Consider the following 23,312-nt stretch of genomic DNA (forward strand, 5'->3'; position numbering starts at 1 on the left):
GAGCATAAACATAATCATCTTTAATATGCAGATACATTTATGTAAATACAATAAAAAAATACACACAGTTTTACACAGTGAAATTTTCACAGCATATCAAAATGTGTGCTAAATACTCAAATGTTACAAAGAAAATATGTAATCATAAGGTTATTTTTTCATAAAACATTTCATGCATGTAGGTGGTTAAAGGGGCACTACAGCAAAAAAATTTAAAATTTAAAATATGTGCAAACATATACAAATAAGAAGTACATTTTTTTCCAGAGTAAAATGAGCCATAAATGACTTTTCTCCTATGTTGCTGTCACTTACAGTAGGTAGTAGAAATCTGACAGAAGTGACATATTGCATTACACAAATTCTCTGAATAGATGTAGATGTTAGATACCTCAGCATCGGTTCACCAGTGTTACATAAAATCCGTCACCCCAGGTTTTCTCCTGCCATGCATGTCTGCCTGTCCTCCTAGCTGTAGAATTATAGTGGTGAATCAGAAGCATTTTGGCTATGAAACGATGTAAACACAGGAAAGTTCTTGTGTAATACACAATGCTTGTATGGGACATGGGCTGGAGTAATTTATTATTTTAATCTGTTTCCTAATGCATATTAAGATGCCAATAAATGATACAATCTTCATTGTACAATCTTACCACTTCTACCTAACTTGAGGGACTATTTAAATGATCCATTCAAAGTTTATTCACCTCAGTTTCCCCTTCTACTACATAGATTTGGTGAGGTTGTACAATTTAGGATGTATCATTGATGAGCACTTTAAAGAAAGTAACTGGAGTAAAGGTGCCCAGAGGAAGATGGTCAGTAAATTTGACCATCAGATAGATCCCTCTCTGATAGAATCTGATCAGAGAGGGATCTATTGCTGCTAGTTTAATGCAAACATATTCCCAGTAGATTTCAGCATGAAATCTATTGGAAATCTGTGCAGCTCTCTCCACCGCTACGCCCCCCAGGTCTCCCCTGGTACCTGTAGTAAGTGTTACAGGCTCCCCTGTCTGCTGGCATGCTTCCTACAGTGTCCTGCATCAAGGAGAAGGATGATGATTAGGTTTTAATGCAAAAAAGTTCAACGGGTCATTCCTTCTGCTTTTTCAGCTTAACTAGCCAGAGTGTGGATTCTAAACTGCAACTGTGACGGTCTGATGCAATCTTAAAAATTAAGCAATAAAACTGGAAATAAAAATAGGAGGCTCTTTTCTATACTACTAATGTTTTATTAATCATCCGTGCTACATATACAGTTCATTATCTCATAATTTTCTCATTAGATTCACTGTAATGAAAACTGCATTCAGCTTTCATTCTCAACAGTAATATGAGCTGTTGCTAATGTGTAAGCAGGTGCATTATGCTCAAGGCCAATGGCATGTGTCCTTGATCGTGCGCCCACGGCTAGTAACGCTCTGTGCATGCACACAGCATTGTTATATGTAGTTGTGCGCATGCGCAGAGCGCTTCTAGCCACAAGTGCACAATCAAGGATGTGCGCGGCTGGCCAGTGCCTGTGCATTACTTGAAGACCTCACTGACCCGGAAGTAGCCGTAGTTACTGTACATTGGTGAACAGTTTGTCACAGGGCCAGCCGAACTGTTCGTCCCATCACTATTTATTTCCTTTTAAATAATGCACATTGCTTGGCTGTCCTACTGATCCTGAACAAGCATGCAGATCAGATGTTTCTGACAAAAAATGTCAAGGGCAGCTGCATGCTTTTTTCAGGTGTCTGATTCACACTACTGCAGCCAAAGAAATCAGTAGGATAGCCAGGCAACTGGTATTGTTTAAAAGGAGATAAATATGGCAGGCAGCCTCCATATACCTCTTGCTTCAGGTTCCCTTTAGAAAAAGGGATAGGTACATTGCCAGAAAAGTATACAGAAGCGCTTAAAGAAAACCTGTAACTAAAGTTCCCCTGGGGAGTACTCACCACGGGTGGGGGAAGCCTCCAGATCCGATCGAGGCTTTCCCCCGTCCTCCTGTGTCCCACAGCGGTCTTGCTGTGCCCCTCCGAATAGCGGGGATGTAAATATTTACTATACCGGCTCCATCACAGGCGCAGTATCGGTTCTCCACTCAGAGATAGGTGGAAATAGCCGATCGCTGTTGGTCCGCTCTACTGCAAAGGCACAAGTCTTCTGCGCCTGCGTAGTAGAGCAGACCCGATGGAGATCTGCTATTTCTGCCTCTCTGTGCTGAGAGCCGCAACAGTGCCCCCGCTGGAGCCAGGGAAGGCAAATAAATCAGCGCTTATCAGGCTTGTCTGGGGAGGATTCTGGAAAGCTTCGGGGGAGCCAGCGCTGCACTGCCTGCCGTTACAGGGGAGGGGGAAGCCTCATTAGGATCCAGAGGCTTCCCCCTCCAAAGGTGAGTACCCTCGAGGGGATGTCTTTTTTTGTACAGAGTCTCTTTAAAAAATTTACAATACATGTAAACATATACAAATAAGAAGTACGTTTCTTCCAGAGTAAAATGAGCCATACATTACTTTTCTTCTATGTTGCTATGACTTACAGTAGTTAGTAGAAATCATTGCATTACCGACAGGTTTTAAACTAGTCTAACTCTTCATGGGGGATTCTCAGCAAGGCTTTTATTCTTTATAAAGAAATTACCTGAAAAGGATTTATACAATGATGCTGGCCAGCCTCCCTGCTCACTGCACACTTTTTTGGCAGTTGGAAAGAGCAACTGCTATTCATTACGTGCTTTTGAAACTAAACAAAACCCTAAGAATCCCCCATTGGGAGATGGACTAGTCCAAAACCTGTCGATTCTGTCAGATTTCAGTTACTTACTGTAAGTGAAAGCAGCATAGGAGAAAAGTAATTTATGGATCACTTTACTCTGGAAGAAACACACTTCTTATTTTTATGTGTTTACATGGTTTTAAAATTTTGCACGATAGTGGTCCCACCCTGAAGCCATTTCATGTTTTTTATGCACTTTCTTCACCTTCAAAACTAATTTTTCAAAGGGTTCATTATATTAAAAAAATAAATAAATTGTATACTTTTTTCAAGAAAAAAATAATATCTATTTCATATATTTTATTTTAGTTTGGTATTTACTCATCTCTTGTGACAATATTCCTGTATGGTGATTAAATAGGGGGCATGTCTTAATCAGTGCTGACAATGGACAATTATGTGCTGCAGGAAAAGCCATTTGTTTGAATTTGCCAGCGGCTGCTTTAAACTAATGTGCACTGTCAATCGAGATGTTAAACGGGCAGATTTTAGGCTCAGTATTGACATCTTGTTAAATTAAGGATCACTCTTATTTACCTTGAATTTGCCGAGAAGAATCTGTCCGGAGATGTAACCTGTAAGTATTTTATATGGTTCATATTTACAGAGGTTGGTATGTGGGATGTAATGAGTTTTATTTGGTAATAGGCATGTATGGTTGCCCATTGATTGTGTTTGTTACTGTTATACTATATCAGTCTCTTTGATTGGAGGAAATATTGGTGGTGTTTTAGACGGTTCTTCTGTGGTTCCAGAACCCGGTGCTAGTCATACAGATGATAATACTTCCCCAGAAGGATCCTTTCCCCTCTTCTCATCCAAGACATGTGTGATACCTGGTTTCAGCAGCAGATCATCAGATTCTACCTGGCTTTTACTCTCCTCTACTTCACTGTATTTGCCTTTTGAAGGTTGTGATGCCTTAGTTAAGACGTCTTTTAAGCGATTCTTTACTTCAGCGTCTGGACATAAGACATATTCATAGAGACATCCTGCTAAAACTCCACCAATAACAGGGCCAACCCAGTAGACCTGAAATATATAATCAGTAGATGTTATTGGAGCAGATGAATGCACCACGGAATATGGGAATCCTAATCCAAAGACCACCATACATTATACATGCGAAAGTTTGGGCAACGTTGTTAATCGTCATGATTTTCTTGTACAAATTGTTGGTTGTTACGATTAAAAATGTCAGTTAAATATATCATATAGGAGACACACACAGTGATATTTGAGAAGTGAAATGAAATTTATTGCATATACAAAAAGTGCGCAATAATAGTTCAAATAAAATTAGGCAGGTGCATAAATTTGGGCACTTTATTTATTCCAAAACCTTTAGAACTAATTATTGGAACTCAAATTGGCTTGGTAAGCTCAGTGATCCCTGACCCACATACACAGGTGAATCCAATTATGAGAAAGAGTATTTAAGGAGGTCAATTGTAAGTTTCCCTCCTCTTTTAAATTTCTTTGAAGAGAAGCAACATGGAGGTCTCAAAACAACTCTCAACTGACCTGAAGACAAATATTGTTCACCGTCATGGTTTAGGGGAAGGATACAGAAGGATACTGAAAGCTGTCTCAGAGATTTCATCTGTCTGTTTCCACAGTTAGGAACATATTGAGGAAATGGAAGACCACAGGCTCAGTTCAAGTTAAGGCTCTAAGTGGCAGACCAAGAAAAATCTTGGATAAACAGAAGCCATTAATTGTGAGAACAGTCAGCGTCAACCCACAGACCTGCACCAAAGACCTACAACATCATCTTGCTGCAGATGGAGTCAACCATTCAGCAAACTTTACACAAGGAGATGCTGTATGCAGAGGAAGCCTTTTCTCCACCCACAGCACAAACAGAGCAGCTTGAAGCACATTTGGACAAGCCAGTTTCATTTTGGAATAAGGTGATGTAGACTGCTGAAACTAAAATTTAGTTATTTGGGCATACCATGGGGCGTTATGCATGGAGGAAAAACAACACAGCATTTCAAGAAAAACACCTGCTACCTACAGTAAAATATGGTGGTAGTTCCATCATGCTGTGTGGCAGTGTGACCAGTGCAGGGTCTAGGAATCTTGTCAAAGTTGAGGGGCGCATGGATTCCACTCAGTATCAGCAGATTCTGGAGAACAATGTCCAGGAATCAGTGACAAAGGTGAAGCTGCACCGGGACTCGATCTTTCAACAAGACAACGACCCTAAACACTTCTCAAAATCCACTAAGGCATTTATGCAGAGGAACAAGTACAGTGTTCTGGAATGTCCATCTCAGTCCCCAGACCTGAATATAATTGAAAATGTGTGGTGTGAGTTAAAGAGAGCTGTCCATGAGATATTTTGTAAAGAGGAATGGTCCAAAATACCTTCAACCAGAATCCAGACTCTCATTGGAACCTACAGGAAGCATTTAGAGTATGTAATTTCTGCAAAAGGTGGATCTACTAAATATTGATTTCAATTTTTTTTGCACCTTTGCAATTTATGCACCTGCCTAATTTTGTTTTAACAATTAGTGCACACTTCCTGTAAATCCAATAAACTTAATTTCACTTCTCAAATATTACTGTGTGTGTCTCCTATATGATATATTTAACTGACATTTTTTATCGTAACAACCAATGATTTATACAGGAAAATGATGACAATTAACAACGTTTCCCAAACTTTCGCATCCCACTGTACATAAGGGCCCTTATTCAATTCTCTATATCTCCTAAGTTTTCTCATAGGAGATCATTTTTGATCTTCTGTTTAACCAGCCTGGCGTTCTATTAAGATCACCAGGCTGGCGACCGGACGTTTTTTTTTAAATAAAAAAAAAAACTATTGCATGCAGCCAACTGAAAGTTGGCTGCATGAAAGCCCACTAGAGGGCGCTCCTGATGCATACTTCTGATCACCTCCGGCGATCAGAATAAAGAAGAAAGGCCGCGATGAGCGGCCCTTCTTGTTTTGCTTACCTTGTCGCCATGGCGACGAGCGGAGTGACGTCATGGAGGTCAGCCGACGTCCTGACGTCAGCCGCCTCCGATCCAGCCCTTAGCGCTGGCCGGAACTGTTTGGTCCGGCTGCGCTGGGCTCGGGCAGCTGGGGGGACCCTCTTTCGGCGATCAGGTAGCACACGCGGCTGGCAAAGTGCTGGCTGCGTGTGCACCTTTTTATTTGATGAAAATCGGTGCAGCAGAGCGGCAGCCTCCGGCGGTAATGGACGAGCTGAGCTCGTCCATACCGCCAGGCTGGTTAAAATAACTTTTCAGCACTCTTCAGTTGGAAAAATACCAGAAGGTAGGTGAAAAGGTACTACAATAATTATTTTGAGTATTCAACAAGGAAGAAAGCTGGCACATCCAAAATTAATCTTTATTGGTTCCATGTAAACAATATGGCCATTGTTTCAGAGCTGCGTAGGACCCCTTTACCAAGGCAATATTTGCTCGGAGGCAAATATCTACAGAAACAAAAAGATAATAAAAGAAATTTAAACAAAAAAACAAATATTTCTTAGCCTTACTACACATACAATTAATGATATCATAAGTTTATATCCACTTCAGATTCCCTTTAAAAAGTATTTTATTGTGAAAATATCAGCTGGGAGAAATGAGCAAGGCACACGTTCTTTGCCTTTATGTTGCTGTAATATAAACTGCAATGTAAACTGTATGTATTTTTTTAGGGAATTATCTAAGTAAAGCACCAAAGGGAACACTTTAATTATCAAGTTAGGATGTTGAGCTTGACCAGTCAAATGTAAACTCTCGCTCTCAGAACAGCCAGCTCAGATTTAAAGGTTACCTTAACACAATGTGAAATTAAAAACGGGGGGTGCGGTAATGTTTAGTGGGCTCTCCGCATGCCCCGTTATCCTCTGTCCCCTTCCAGTAGTGCCTAACAACCCCCCAAACTTACTTCCTGGTCGGGGTGGTCGCAGCTCACTGTGCAGGCGCTGCCTGGCAACGAGTGTACTTGTTCCTGCGCTCATGGCTAAGAGTGCTCTCCGCAGGTGTACTATGTAGTTGTGATACCACAACTATGTGGTGCGCCTGTGCAGAGTGCTGTGGGCACGGTAACATGGACACTCATTGCCCGTCAGCACCTGCGCAGTCAGCTGCAACCACACAGACTAGGAAGTAAGTTCGGGGGGTCGTTAGGCTGTACAGGAGGGGAACGGAGGAGAACGGGGAGAGCGGTGGGCATGAGTAGAGACCCCTAAACATGCCTGCTCCCCCCATTTTTAATTTCACCTTGCGCTAAGGTATCCTTTAAACATTGACTGTGTTTGCTGTATATGCTTTTCCTCCATGAGGCTCTTATGGGTGTACTTTAAAATATGATTAAGAAAAGCCAAAAGAGCTGCAATAGAAGAACTAAAGCGCAAGCCCCATCTGGGAACTGCTGACCAGTGCCTTCAGCTGTCCCATCAAACTGCTGACTACCTTTCCCCAGCAGAGAGAGAATCCTCCACATCACCTGCTGCATAGGTTGACAGACAACCGAAAATCAAAAGTGGGCATGGCTTGTGATATCATCTATAGAAGGCAATGACCAAAGTCCGGCCCCCCCAATTGTGGCCCTAGATCTCACATTGCATTATTTTTGCCCCTCAGGCACAAACAGAAAAAATAAATCTTGCACTTCCTCTTTTGAACACATAGTGGCAGCACCTCATAACAGAGGGCTCCTAACAGCCATAGAAAAGACTGCTGAAACATTGACCAAGCATAATGCTGAATGTGCAATCGTGTAAGGATTGAAGTGTTTCAACGTGGATAATTCTGCTGCCAAGTAGAAGCTACCTGCACTGCATGGCTGAGTATAAACTAGTGTAACCCTGAAACTGTAATTGATCAGACCCTGATCTGACCCAGAATCTGTAATTGATCTGACCCTGCAACTGTAATTGATTAGGCACTGATCTGACCCAGAATCTATAATTGATCTGACCCTGCAACTGTAATTGATCAGACCATGCAACTTATTATTCAGACAGTGATTGCTCGGACCCTACAATTCTCATTGATTGGACCCACAGTACTCGTTGATTGGACCCTGTAACTGTCATTGATTGTTTAAAATAATGTCTTGAGGTGCTGCTGGCCCTCAGGTCCCGGTTCTATAGGGAGAAATGGGCAGTATCAGAAGTCCCGCCCCCCATCCCAATACAGCAATTCAGTGATACATCTGAGGGAGAGATGGTGGATTCTCTGTCTTTGATGAAGATAGAGAGGCAGACATTGGTCATCTGGAAGCAGTTGGAGGCAGTAATTAGCAGCTTCAATGTAGGGAGAGCAATTTATTTTTTGATGAGTGAAGACTAATACAGTATTAGGATAAATGATCGGCATTATAATATCACTTAATCTTCAGCAAATATCTTGTAACACAGGGGATATGTAGCGGGTGCTTTTGCTTCTGAGAAACAAGTCTGGAGAGACAGTATTTGTGGTTTTCCAACAACGAGCTTCATTTGTGCTGTACAAACTATACAGGAAAAAACAAAAACCTTGCCACTAGACGGACTGCTAACTAAACTTAAAGAAATACTATCTGTACAGTTGCAAGTCTAAGGGCTCTTTCACATTAGGGCAGATTTTGTGTGTTAACGCAAACGGCTAACGTTTGCGTTAACCAAGGTAAGATGAAAGTCCATAGACTTTCATTTTACCTTTCACACCCGACGCTGCGTTTCGATGCGTTGCGGTTCCGACGCACCCGGGCGCAGTTTTTCGTCCAACGCACCCGCGAGCCGGCGTTTTCCGTTGGGTTTAATTACCAGCTACCGCCGCTGATTGCGTCGCACCGCAGATACCCGATGACACGCCGCAGGCAGACAACGCGTGCAGGAGAAAGGCTCCTGCACGCGTTGTCTAATGTGAAAGAGCCCTAAAGGTCGGTTCACACTGTACTAAAAAATGTTCCAAAACAAAACAAAATGGATCCCAATGGATGCAAATGGATCCTATGTTAAGCAATAGGATCTGTTTACATCAACGGATCCATTCAGCCCATTCTCCTGAAAGGACCGCAAATATAGGGAGTCTGTGTTGCATTGACTGATTGCTAATGGAAAGGACAAAAAACTGATGCTAAATAAAAACTCATCAGTTTGATGGCTCGAATCAGTTTTTGATCCATGCAGTGTGAACTGGCTCTTGAGGCCTGGAACCCACTAGCGGTGCTTTTCTAAGCCTTTTCTAAGTGCTTTAAAAAGCTCTTGCTAATGTAATGCTGTGTGTGTGTGTGATCCCACTTGAGGGATGCGATTTTTAAAAATCCCCTATAGCATTACATTGGCAAGAGCTTTATAAATCACAAGTGCTTAGAAAACAGCTGCTAGTGGGTCCCAGGCCTAACACACTCAAATAATACTGTCTCTTTTCAGCTTAAAATCCCATTTTTTTAGCCTGTAGGCTGCAACAGACTGGCTTGATCAGCCTTTTGTTTCCCAACTGATTAGTCCTTTCAGGGGGAAAAATTACTGGTGTGGATGCTTAATCTTACTTAACCCATTCAGGTTCCGTCGTTTTCACGTGAGAAATGTTCACCTCCCATTCATTAGCCTATAACTTTATCACTACTTATCACAATGCACTGATCTATATCTTGTTTTTTCCGCCACCAATTAGGCTTTCTTTGGGGGGTACATTTTGCTAAGAGCCACTTTACTGTAAAAGCATTTTAACAGGAAGAATAAGAAAAAACGGAAAAAATTCATTATTTCTAAGTTTTCAGCCATTATAGTTTTAAAATAATACATGCCTCCATAATTAAAACTCACGTATTGTATTTGCCCATATGTCCCGGTTATAACACTGTTAAAATTATGTCCCTATCACAATGTATGGCGACAATATTTTATTTGGAAATAAAGGTGCATTTTTTCCGTTTTGCATCTATCGCTATTTACAAGTTTAAAATAAAAAAAATATAGAAATATTTCATCTTTACATTGATATTTAAAAAGTTTAGACCCTTAGGTAAATATTTACATGTTTTTTTTTTATTGTAATGGTTTTTTTTTTTTATTGTAAACATTTTATTTGGGTAGTTTTGGGAGGGTGGGAGGTAAACAATAGATTTATAATGTAAATGTGTGTTAATTTTAAAATATTTTTTTTACAGGTGTAGTATTACTTTTTGGCCACAAGATGGCGGTCATGAGTTTGTTTACATGACGTCACTCTAAGCGTAACACACGCTTAGAGTGGCGCATCGGGAAGGGAACGGCCAGAAAAGGCGCAGCTTCTGAGAGAAGCTGTCGCTTTTTCAGCGGGGGTGAGGAATCAATGATCGGGCTCCGTAGCCCGATACATTGATTCCCTGGCTACCGAATCCGCGGCCGGGAGTGCGCGTGCACGTGCGCGATCGGCCGTGGGAGCGTGCGGTAGCGCGCATGGTTCCTGGATGTAGAAACTACGTCCAGGAACCAAAATAGGTTAACCCATTCGCGTTCCGTCGTTTTCACTTGAGCAATGTTCACCTCCCATTGATTAGCCTATAACTTTATCACTACTTATCACAATGAACTGATCTATATCTTGTTTTTTCCGCCACCAATTAGGCTTTCTTTGGGGGGTACATTTTGCTAAGAGCCACTTTACTGTAAATGCATTTTAACAGGAAGAATAAGAAAAAAACGGAAAAAATTCATTATTTCTCAGTTTTCAGCCATTACAGTTTTAAAATAGTACATGCCTCCATAATTAAAACTCACGTATTGTATTTGCCCATATGTCCCGGCTATTACACCGTGAAAATTATGTCCCTATCACAATGTATGGCGACAATATTTTATTTAGAAATAAAGGTGCATTTTTTCCGTTTTGCATCTATCACTATTTACAAGTTTAAAATAAAAAAAAAATATAGAAATATTTCATCTTTACATTGATATTTAAAAAGTTTAGACCCTTAGGTAAATATTTACATGTTTTTTTTTATTGTAATGCTTTTTGTTTTTTTATATTACACATTTTATTTGGGTAGTTTTGGGAGGGTGGGATGTAAACAAGAGATTTATAATGTAAATGTGTGTTTGAATTTTATTTTTTTTACTTTTAGTTGTAGTTTTACTTTTTGGCCACAAGATGGCGGCTATGAGTTTGTTTACATGACGTCACTCTAAGCGTAACATACGCTTAGAGAGACGCATGGGGGAGGCAACAGCCAGAAAAAGCGCAGCTTTCGAGAGAAGCTGTCGCTTTTTCAGCAGGGGAGAGGAATCAGTGATCGGGCACCATAGCCCGGTTCACTGATTGCCTGGCTAACAAACCGCGGGCCAGGAGCGCGCATGCACGCGCGCAATGGGCCGTGGAAGCGTGCGGTAGCGCGCATGGTTCCTGGATGTAGTTTCTACGTCCAGGAACTAAAATGTAACGATTGCGGAATCGTCTCCGTGGTCAGCGCACCAGACGTGCGCTGACACGGCGGATTTCCTCCACAAATGTATAAATTTGCAGGAACCCAGCAGTAGGTGCAATGCACCTGCAGAGGGAAATTCCTGACGGCAGGTGGAGCTGTGGAGTGCAGAGGAACAGCTCCTCTGCTCTACCACACACGCCAGACAGGAATTGTACGAAGGTAAGAACTGTAATCACAAGAAGCGATTGAGAGAAGCGATTGAGAGTGAGCACAGAGACAGATTGTGTGTGTGTGCATAAAACTAGTCGCCAACCCGCGACTGTGCACACACCACAGCAGATACGAAGCAGGAACGCGATCGTGAGAGGTGCGATCGCCAAGCGTGACACAAGGCTACAGCAAGGCGGAGCACGAGAGTAGCAAAGGCACAGCAAATCATACAATGAGGAGATACGAAAAATAACAAACGCTAGCTAACCGCGAACACCGCACTCATTCGCAACAGTGCACACAGTTATGCGCGGTCTCCACGTGATAAGCACAATAGAGACAAGCACGCCTAACTAACCATCGACAGACAAACATGAAACAGAGGACGCGAACGCTTGCTTAACGGTTACCTCACCAAGCCTCCAGCAAGCGTCCGTAGCAGACAAGACACATGAAAACAGGGACAACCGAGAGATAGGATCCACAGCACTAGCGAGAAGCGAGTGCGATCCAGGTACAGAGTAGCAGAACAGAAGGATCCACAGCACTAGCGAAAAGTGGCTAGCGCGATCCCAGGAGACAGAACAGAAGGATCCCCAGCGCTAGCGAAAAATGGCTTGCGCGATCCCAGGAGACAGAACAGAAGGATCCCCAGCGCTAGCGAAAAGTGGCTAGCGCGATTCCAGGAGACAGAACAGAAGGATCCCCAGCGCTAGCGAAAAGTGGCTAGCGCGATCCGAGGAGACAGAACAGAAGAGATAGCTGGTAGCAACCGCTGCACCAGCTATACTCCAAGAACAGAGATCAGAACCATTTCCTGTCGACCACCGCTGGGACAGGACAACAGCAACAGAACAAACAAACAGATAAACAATCCTAACTGCACTAGGGAAATCTGCCTAGCACAGTTTCCAGGAATTACTCTAAGATAACTTCAACAAGAAGTAGCATGGCTGACACTCTCTAGGAGTGTGTACTACAAACCCTGAAGGAATGACCAGCAAAGGACTGTGGGTAATCCCAACCTTTATACTGCCAGTCATCACAGGAGGCAGGTAGGGGATTTGCATAACGAATGTATGCAAATTCCTCAGCAGCAAACTGCAATACAGACAAAAAGTCTCTCTTAAAGAGACCTGCAGAATGCAGACCTGAACAGTGGTCAAAAAGCTGCCTGTTTACACAGGCAGCTGAGCAGATTCTCACATAAAATAGGTTAACTACTCGAGGACCACAGTGCTAAGCCTCCCTAAAGACCAGGCGATTTTTACTGAAATGGGCCACTGCAGCTTTAAGGACAAGCTGCAGGGCCACACAACATACCACATAAGTGACCCCCCCCCCCTTTTCTCTCCACCAACAGAGCTTTCTGTTGGTGGGGTCTGATGGCTCCCCAGATGTTAGTTAATTTTTTTTACAGATATTTATGTTCTTTTTTTTTATAAATGTATGTATTTTTCTTTTATTTTTCCCACCCTCCCTCCCTCCCCCGGCCAGCCTATCACAGCGATTGGCTGTGATAGGCTTCAGCCTATAACTGCCGATCGCTCTCTTGTGCTCCAGGGGGACAGCCATGTCACACGGCTGTCCCCAGTACAGTGCTGCTGTAGATCGCAGATTGCTATTTTGCCATCTTACAGTCTCCCGAGCTGCAATCGCTGTTAGGAGACTGAAGGCAGGGCGGAGCTCCACCTCCCAAGCAGGAGATGCACGCGCAGCCTGCACGTGATCTCCTGCAGTAGCCGGCCCCAGGACTTGACGCCAATTGGCGTTAGATGGTCCTGGGGCTGCCGCCGCGGTCACGCCCATTGGCGTGACGCGGTCGTTAGGTAGTTAAAGAGGAACTGTCGCGAAAATCTTAAAATTTAAAACACATACAAATAAGAAGTACATTTCTTCCAGATTAAAATGAGTCATACATTACTTTTCTCCTATGTTGCTGTCACTTCGGGTAGGTAGTAGAAATCTGACATTACCGACAGGTTTTGGGCTAGTCCATCTCTTCATGTTGGATTCTCAGCATGGCCTTTATTCTTTATAAAGACACTCCCTGCAAAACATTTATACAAAGATGCTGGCCAGCCTCCCTGTCCACCTTACACGTTTTTGGCAGTTGGACGGAGCAACTGCCATTCACTAAGTGCTTTTAAAAAAAATAAAGAAAACCCTGAGAAACCCCCCATGAGAAGATGGGGTAGTCCAAAATCTGTCGGTAATGTCTCTACTTACTGTAAGTGACAGCAACATGGGAGAAAAGTAATTTATGGCTCATTTTACTCTAGAAGAAATGTACTTCTTATTTGTATATGCTTACATGTATTTTACATTTTAATATTTTTGCAACAGAGGTCCTTTAAGTACCTGTCTCTGGTAGAGCTCACAATCTTTGAGGGGATTAAAATAGTAGCACACATGAGAGAAATCTGTGACATGCCCCCACACAATTGATCATTGTCCCATGCTCTTCCTGCAACTGTCAGTGTATATACTGTAGTATCAATAATGTTAATAATAGGACTAGTAATGTATTTTGTCTTACCCAATGATTTTGCCATTTATTCATTATGACAGCGGGACCAAATGATCTTGCTGGATTCATACTGGATCCTGTATAAGGAATCTGAAAACAAAATATTTTACATGAAATGAAGCATATTGCTACGTGGAACAGGTCAGCTTTATGAACTTTGCTTCATATGGTAATGCTCATGACATGGCTATTTCCCCTTACCATAATATTTTAGATTAAAAAATAACATGAAGTTCGCCATCATATTGTACAGTATAGGAAAAAGTTCCCACAAGGCACTATTCTTACCGCAAACAAATGGCCTATTGACACTGAAAATCCAATGGCAAGAGCTACTGATCCAGAGATGTCACCACGCTTAGCATCACAACTTGCACAAATGGTGAACAGCAACTGAAAGGTAATTATCAGTTCAACAAGGAGCCCATGTCCCGCGGAGAGCTTATCGTTCACCTATGAATGCAGGAAACAGACAATCACTAAAGCAAGCAGGGCACATATGTAAGCAAACTATTATCTATAATAGAGACATTGGTGTTAAAGCCGTCCTGAACTCAAAACTTCCCCTCTGCTCTAAAAGATAAGCAACAACATAATAATCTTTAGATGAAAAAGTTTCTGTGTTACAGCTGATACAAATTCTGCAATAAATCTGCACTGTTTCTACTTCCTGATTCATGGAAGCAGACATATTATTAACATCCTGTGCTTTCAAAAGAGCGTATTTGCTTATCTGCCATGGCAGTCATATGACACGGGGAAGAGAAAAAATTACAACTTGTGATTAGACACAAATGAGGGTAAATTAAACAGGCTAAACTCTCTAAATACATACAGGGTGCATTTCTCTATGTTTTCCTTCTGTCCGGTGCAAGAGTTCAAGTCTTCTTTAATTCAAAAAACTTATCTCATGAATTATCTCCCCATACTTGTTTTTCACCTCAACTAGAAGAGGTAATAATTTATTAGCTAAACCGATTAGGGAGATAATTCATGACATAAAACAGATAAGGAGAGACAAAAAAACTAGTCAAGACCAATAAAAATAGATAATTCAAGAGACAGGGGGAGAGTTGTGAATTAAAGCATACCTGCCCTGAGGCAAATCTAACTAAGGTAGGAGCAGAGGTATGTGCTTGCTGGGTCCACATACCTCTGTGCGTAGTCTGTTCCTCTCCTCATCCCCCCCCCCCCCCCCGTCTCCATAATCATTCCCTGAAAAATTAGACTTTAGCCAAGTCAAATTATTAGTCAGGAAGATGCAGACTTGCCATTGCCATTATGTTCCCTCCTAACAACCTCACTTACCTTCCTGCTCCCTGTCCTATTCACCCCCTTTAAAGGACAACTATCAAAGAAACTGTCATTCTGTAAATCCCACATACCTATAGAGCTATTAGCCAGTAACAATAGAAGGATTTTCAGAAGTCTCTTTTCACAGCCTGTGGGAAAGAAATGCCTCGTGTATCAGGTCCCTGCTACAAAAGTTGGCATTGAGTCCAGAATGGTACCATGTAGATAGGTGCCTGTAACGATTGTGGAACTTTCTCCGTGATCAGCGCACAACGCGTGCGCTGACACGGCGTAAATCCTCCACAAGCGTATATTTGCAGGCACCCAGCAAAAGGTGCTACGCACCTGTAGAGGGAAATTCCTGTCGGCAGATGGCGCTGGGGAGTGCAGAGGAACCAATCCTCTGTACCTCCACAAGTGCCAGACATGAATTGTACGAAGCGCAGAACGCAATCGCAAGAGAGGCGATTGTGAATGAGATTGAGCAAAGGGACAGGTTGTATGTGTGTGCGCCAATCCAGTCGCCACCCCGCGACCGCGCACACACAACAGCAGATATGAAATAGGAACACGATCGCGAGAGGTGCGATCGCCAGACGTGACACAAGGCAGATCAGAATAGAATACGAGGGTAGCAAAGGCACAGCAAATAATACAATAAGGAGATACGGAAAATAACAAACGCTAGCTAACCGCGAACACCGCACTCATTCACAACAGTGCACGTGGTTATGCGCGGTCTCCACGTGATAAGCACAATAGAGACAAGCACGCCTAACTAACCATCGACAGACAAACATGAAACAGAGGATGCGAGCGCTTGCTTAACGGTTACCTCACCGAGCCACCAGCAAGCGTAGCAGACAAGACAGACACACGAAAACAGGGACAAGCGAGAGATAGGATCCACAGCACTAGCGAAAAGTGGCTAGCGCGATCCAGGTACAGAGTAGCAGAACAGAAGGATCCCCAGTGCTAGCGAAAAGTAGCTAGCGCGATCCTAGGAGACAGAACAGAAGAGATAGCTGGTAGCAACCGCTGCACCAGCTATACTCCAAGAACAGAAATCAGAACCATTTCCTGTCGACCACCTTTGGGACAGGACAATGGCAACAGGCAAGACAAGACAGAACAGGCAATACAGATAATACAACCTGACTGGGCTAGAAGGGGAGCCTAAAGCAACCCCCAGGAATTAACTATACTAGATAGCAATGGCTGACACTCCAGCAGTGTCCATCAGGAACAGACCATGGAAAGGAAATGACCAGCAAAGCCTACTGGGAAACATAAAGCTCTTATAGTGCCAGTCATCAAAGAAGGCAGGTAGGGGATTTGCATAACGAATGTATGCAAATTCCCCAGCAAGAGAACAGACCAGAACTTGCAATGGAAAGACAGGTCTCTGTTCCAGAGTCCTGCAGCATGCAAACCTAAACAATGGTTAAAAGGCTGCCTGCCTGCGCAGGCAGCTGAGCGGATTCTCACAGTACCCCCCCCCCTCTAGGGATGGATTCCAGACATCCCTCAAAACTGGTATCATCACAAAACTCTAACTGAAGACTCATGAAGGTCGGGGTAGCCCGACAAGGCCCAATTCCAGAGTCAGTCCATCCGAAACCGACCTCATCGGAAGCAGAAGCCACCGAAACATGCCCATCAGCACTACAAGTCTCAGCGTAACACCCATCAGGACTGTGGACACCAGAGAAGAAGCCATCGACACCCTCCAGACAATACCCACCACCTTCCAAGGAGCGTCCAAGAATACCAAACCTGCCGCAATACCTGTTCGAAGTGTCCCTTACAACACCAAAGCCATTGCTGATCGTATTCAGGGCACCAAGCAAAACCTTTCCCGGAATCTCCCAGAACGCCTTGAAGCTCCGCAGAGATCCCAAGAAGCCAGAACGCTCACCAGGCTCACATGGAGAACCACCAAGAACCCCTATGGAACCTATGATCATTCCAGACTCAAAATTAGCAGGACACCCATCAAGATCAGGACTTTCAGGAACCACTTCTGGGCATGCAAGCAGGCAGGCTATATCGGAACATGTCTCCACTGAGGAAGCATCTGAGTACGCTGGTAACCGAGGCACACTTGGGCTTTCTGGGTCACAGAGCACATCGGGGTACACTAGTACAGGAGAAACCTCAGGACATGTCGGGGAACTGCCAACTTCAGAGTCCGACACGACAAGACCAAAACCAGTACCGGGCAGAAAATCATCACGAGTAAAGGTCACAGGTACTGGTCTTTCAAAAGAAGACTCGGACTCAAATTCAGAATTTTCTGTAAATGTAATATCATCATTGACTACACATGAATGAAGCTCCACAAGAGCTGCAAAAGTAGTCAGCAAGGCAGCAATGCCTACGGAAGAGGGTAACACCTCAGAAGGACTTGGGGGGCAGGAGACATCTCCTACAAGTTCTACACCCTTTGGGAGGAACTCGGAGACCTCTAGAACATCAAACAAGACCTCAGGAACATCATTTTTCAAGTTTTCTAAGAAGGATTCTGTACTATCCATGTTACAGGGCAAAACTGGAACTTTATTTTGGGAACAGGGCAGATGTCCCAGGGAAGGTTCCACCATAAACTGAGACTGAATTTCATCATCATGAGTGGAACGTACAGGAATATTCACTGGACCATACACTGACTCCCTAACTTTAATCTCGCTGCACCCAGAATTCTGCGTAGCAGTCAAACTAGCTTGCAACTCCAAAACTGCAGAAACACAGGTAAAAATCGCAGCAATACCTAGACGAGCCTCTAGGGGCAGGGCAGGAGATATTGTACAAGGCAATATTGACTCATCCAGAGTACAGGGTGGAGAGTCAGAACTTTCTTCAAAGCAAGAAAGGGACTCCCAAATGTCAGTGTGATTGGACATCGTTTTGTTATTCATGGTACAGGGCAGGTTCAGAGAAAGCGTCTCTGAATAAGGCAAAGAAGGTTCAGCATCAGATTCGCAAAACCGAAGCGCTGTCTCACTCTTAGATTCGGCTAACAATGTCAAATCCGAGGAGCCAGGACACAAAACTTGCGAATCAAAAATCACTTTAGGTTGTGAAACTGACGCTTCCATAGCGCAAACCTCCGCGATCTGCGGAGCAGACTGCAAGGCATCCAGGACCGAAACGCTGGAGCAACTGTCCCCAGGGAACGGGCCCTTACAGGTGTGAACAGGGCGAGACAGAGACTCATCTGCAGAAGAAATAGTGACATCAACAGGACAAACTTTATTAGGCATATTAATTTTACTTTTGACGCTGCATAGTCGAGAACTCTTCCCCATAGCAGGGTCACAGACGGAAGATCTCAAAGATCTGTTACTAAATGACAAAGGATCCCACACATCCTTGAGGAAACCGGCAGACTCATGCCGATCACAATCTGCAGGAACATCCGAGAAACAGGCATCAGATCGCACAGATTCAAACTGCACACTGTCAGGAGAGAATCCTTCAGGATTCGCACAGGAATCAACCACAGCGGCACACTCATTCATTTCAGATTGCACAAAGTCAAGACTCTCATGCTTTACCCCAGAAAGGCAGGAACAATCATCCGACAACGATGTCTCTTTATTGGAATCAATTGGTCGGTGTGTGTGCAACTCATCCAAAATCGTTTGCCATACATAGATCACCAGATTCACATCATCCTTGTCACATTCATCGGAATCAATCAGAAGATACATTGAATCGAGACAAGCATTCAAGACATTTTCGCTTTTTGCGATATAAAAATCGCAAAAGGCTTTCCAATCAAAATCGAATTCTTCCAGCAAGGCCCCAATATCCCAGGAAGCAAATGGGGGTTCAAACAGGCCAGTATCCAAATAATCTTCATAGGGGTGGAGTTCAGGAACAAGAACAGATTGTTTAACTGCTTTAATATAGTGTGCGATCCTACCTATAGCAGGATCCACATGAGCTTTGGATTGGGGCAAAAAAGCCGGAGACGGAACAACATCATTACAAACATCAACAGGGAGTGTTTTATTCCGATGCTTGCGTTTTTTAGTTTTTCTCTTTTTAGCCACTTTGCATGTCTGCTGTTTAAAACCTGAAGTGGCAACAGACACATTGAACTGATTGTCATACTGAAAAGTTTTGCATGGAAGGGAAAGATCAGCTGACTTATCAGCAGCTACACACTCAATCAGAGCAGGTGGCAAGCCACGCAGTTTAAACCAGTGAGAGAATATCACTGCAAGAAACTGATACAGATTACCATTCCAGGAATTGATTTTTAACAAATCATATGCCCAGGTGATCAAATCGTCTTTTAAGAGCACATAGGCAAAAAGAAGAGCCGACGTGGACGGATCAGAAATCTGAAAGGTGGGATTCAGACAAAACCTCACACATTCAGAAAGAAATTCCGCCTTGGTCTCTGAATTTAGCCTTTTAAAGCTCTTAAAGACACAGGACCCAAACTCGACAAAATCGTACAAATCAGAAATTCCGTCTACACTGGGGTTTTGGGTTGGGCTGGTCATTCTGTAATGATTGTGGAACTTTCTCCGTGATCAGCGCACAACGCATGCGCTGACACGGCGGAAATCCTCCACAAGCGTATATTTGCAGGCACCCAGCAAAAGGTGCTACGCACCTGTAGAGGGAAATTCCTGTCGGCAGATGGCGCTGGGGAGTGCAGAGGAACCAATCCTCTGTACCTCCACAAGTGCCAGACAGGAAATGTACGAAGCGCAGAACGCAAGAGAGGCGATTGTGAATGAGATTGAGCAAAGGGACAGGTTGTATGTGTGTGCGCCAATCCAGTCGCCACCCCGCGACCGCGCGCACACAACAGCAGATATGAAATAGGAACACGATCGCGAGAGGTGCGATCGCCAGACGTGACACAAGGCAGATCAGAATAGAATACGAGGGTAGCAAAGGCACAGCAAATAATACAATAAGGAGATACGGAAAATAACAAACGCTAGCTAACCGCGAACACCGCACTCATTCGCAACAGTGCACGCGGTTATGCGCGGTCTCTACGTGATAAGCACAATAGAGACAAGCACGCCTAACTAACCATCGACAGACAAACATGAAACAGAGGACGCGAGAGCTTGCTTAACGGTTACCTCACCGAGCCACCAGCAAGCGTAGCAGACAAGACAGACACACGAAAACAGGGACAAGCGAGAGATAGGATCCACAGCACTAGCGAAAAGTGGCTAGCGCGATCCAGGTACAGAGTAGCAGAACAGAAGGATCCCCAGCGCTAGCGAAAAGTAGCAAGCGCGATCCCAGGAGACAGAACAGAAGAGATAGCTGGTAGCAACCGCTGCACTAGCTATACTCCAAGAACAGAGATCAGAACCATTTCCTGTCGACCACCTTTGGGGCAGGACAATGGCAACAGGCAAGACAAGACAGAACAGGCAATACAGATAATACAACCTGACTGGGCTAGAAGGGGAGCCTAAAGCAACCCCCAGGAATTAACTATACTAGATAGCAATGGCTGACACTCCAGCAGTGTCCATCAGGAACAGACCATGGAAAGGAAATGACCAGCAAAGCCTTCTGGGAAACATAAAGCTCTTATAGTGCCAGTCATCAAAGAAGGCAGGTAGGGGATTTGCATAACGAATGTATGCAAATTCCCCAGCAAGAGAACAGACCAGAACTTGCAATGGAAAGACAGGTCTCTGTTCCAGAGTCCTGCAGCATGCAAACCTAAACAATGGTCAAAAGGCTGCCTGCCTGCGCAGGCAGCTGAGCGGATTCTCACAGTGCCACTTCCCTGTCACTATTTAGAGAGGAATGATTTACTGTTTGTTTTTTGCCCTGCCCACACACACTGCTTTCTCACAGATTCTATGAGGACAGTTGAGATTTTTTTTCAACTACAGAAAAAGGATCTAAAGGGAATGACCCTTATTTATTCCTGTTCTCAGATGGTTACACCCACCATTCAGAATGAACTCTTCCTGGCTGTAATCTTCTGACTGTTTACTTTAGAAATGCGTGAAGCAGAGACAGAAACAAGACACACAGAGCTGCAGCTGATGAGTTATTTACACACAATTTTGATGCTATATCTTTGCTTTCTGTCATTCTGAAGACATTTCAATCACAGGATTACAGCCAGTAAGAACAGCTTCTGTACACTGGATGTGGGACGTGGGATTTAGAATTTTAGTGAACTTTGATAAGGAACTTAAAGTGGTATCAATCTCTGATATAATATTCAACAACAATGTGTTTTCTTACTTTTTATAACCCATACAGTATCATATTTGCTTTTGTGCACAAGTATTATTTATTTACAAATTACAAGTTCCCAAAGTACAGTTTATTTGCGCTGAAAGCTGTCATTGCATTTTATTCATAGCTGCTGTATTTAAATATTGTAATGTAGCCAGCAATCATTTCTGCGCGCTCTCTGATCTAAACACATATTAGAAGGAGTTTCAGTGCTACCAGGAATGTATCTTAATTGTGGCAACATAGGAATGTAAACAAAAGTTAATGTTATCACCTCTTTAGATGCGGATCATACTGCTGGGAGCTTTCCATTAAAACATAAGTCCTGTGATTAACTGCTTGAATGCTGCTCTGCTAACATTGTTGTGGTAGAATATTATATGATGTAAATAATCTTTTAGGGCAAACAAAAAATGCTGAGTGTAATACTACTTAAGGCCAAAAATCTAATTTTTCAAGGAGTGATTATGGGGGCCAGGAGGATGAGGAGGGGAACAGACAGTGCACAGGTGGGATCTCTGCAGCGGGGACACACAGGCTTTGGGCAGCGGAGGCTCTGCAGCAGTTATGTTGTTTGGCAGCAGGGGCTGTGGGGCGTGATTCTTTTAAGAACCAGGGGCTCAGTTGTAGTATACAAGTTAGAAGTCTAGTAAGAATGATATTCACTAAAGTGCACCGTTGCTTCCATTTTTTTGCTTTTTCTGTTGCTTTACAAGAAATAGTAAAGGCTGTAAAAGCTTTGCACTCATCTCAGAAAACAGATTTATAAATTGCCTTATTAAAGCTACATTATGTATACACTTAAGATGTTTGTTGCCTGAAATAATTGTTCATATCTATTGAGGGCATGGGGGGGGGGGGGGCTAGACATCAGAAAGGGGTTGTCCACTTCCATTAGTGTGTGTGTGTGTGTGTGTGGGGGGGGGGGGGGGGCAAGTATAGGCATTAGATTCTAGAAGAAGGAGATTGGTTTGGAATAGTTGAATGTATGAGATGCATGATGAATGAGAAGCACCAAATGCACAGTTGCCGAAGCCTATTCGCAAAGCAGCTTGAATAACTGGGCAAAATGTTAGCCTCCCATATTCCTCTTTCCGAATTTCTCGGTCTTAAATTTTACTGAGGGTTTTATTATTATTTAGTATTTATTATACAGCGCCTACATCTTCTACAGCTCTGTACAGAGTATATTGTATTGCCACTGAACTGTCCCTCAGAGGGGCTCACAATCTAATCCCTACCATAGTCATATGTCTTTCTATATACGTACTGTGCAGTGTATGTATCGTAGTCTAGGACCAATTTAGGGGAGAACAAATTAACGTATCTGTTTGTTTTTAGGATGTGGGAGGAAACCCACTGATACATGGGGAGAACATACAAACTCCACACAGATTGTACCTTGGCTGGGATTCAAACCAGGGATCCAGCACTGCGAGGCAAGAGTGCTAACCACTACGCCACCATGCTGCCTCCTGGGAGGTATAGGATTAACAATACTATCCCTCCCATGATAAATAGGATTGTTCATTGATATAATATTTAAACAGATATTTGCTGTTTGGATCTTCAAACTTGGTGGTTATGTTTAACTTGGAGTGGTTGTTTCTGTTTTTCAACCTTGGTAAACCATCAATAAAATAGGTTGTGGCCTTTAACCATTTTACCTCCAAGAATTTGTTCTGTAATGGACTAGAGCAATTTTCACGTGTTAGCGCTCCTCCCTTTTATTCGGCAATAACTTTATCACTACTTATCACACCAAAATGATCTACACCTTGTTTTTTTCGCCACAAATTATTTTTGAGTAATTACTTTATTTTCTATGCATTTTATAGGGGAAAAACAAGAAAAGAAAAAAGAAACATTCTCTCCAATTCTGTCACCTATAGT

General features: G+C 43.2%; 1 protein-coding gene across 2 annotated transcripts in view; it reads right to left on the bottom strand.

The window, feature by feature from the left end:
- Positions 1–207: 207 nt before the first annotated feature.
- The window catches only part of AQP4 (aquaporin 4), a 48,204-nt gene continuing 25,099 nt past the window's right edge, over positions 208–23,312 (bottom strand). Inside the window, exons 3-5 of one of the 2 annotated variants that reach the window (XM_068237300.1) lie at positions 14,172–14,336; positions 13,893–13,973; positions 208–3,804 (exon numbers count right to left, since the gene is read on the bottom strand). In XM_068237300.1, the coding sequence (XP_068093401.1) occupies positions 3,541–3,804; positions 13,893–13,973; positions 14,172–14,336 (510 nt within the window). In that variant the 3' untranslated portion in view covers positions 208–3,540. The remainder of the gene's footprint in view (positions 3,805–13,892; positions 13,974–14,171; positions 14,337–23,312) is intronic. The other variant, XM_068237299.1, reaches the window with a different exon arrangement.

The sequence above is a fragment of the Hyperolius riggenbachi genome, chromosome 5, assembly GCF_040937935.1.
Source record: "Hyperolius riggenbachi isolate aHypRig1 chromosome 5, aHypRig1.pri, whole genome shotgun sequence".
In the NCBI taxonomy this organism is placed as follows: Eukaryota; Metazoa; Chordata; class Amphibia; order Anura; family Hyperoliidae; genus Hyperolius; species Hyperolius riggenbachi.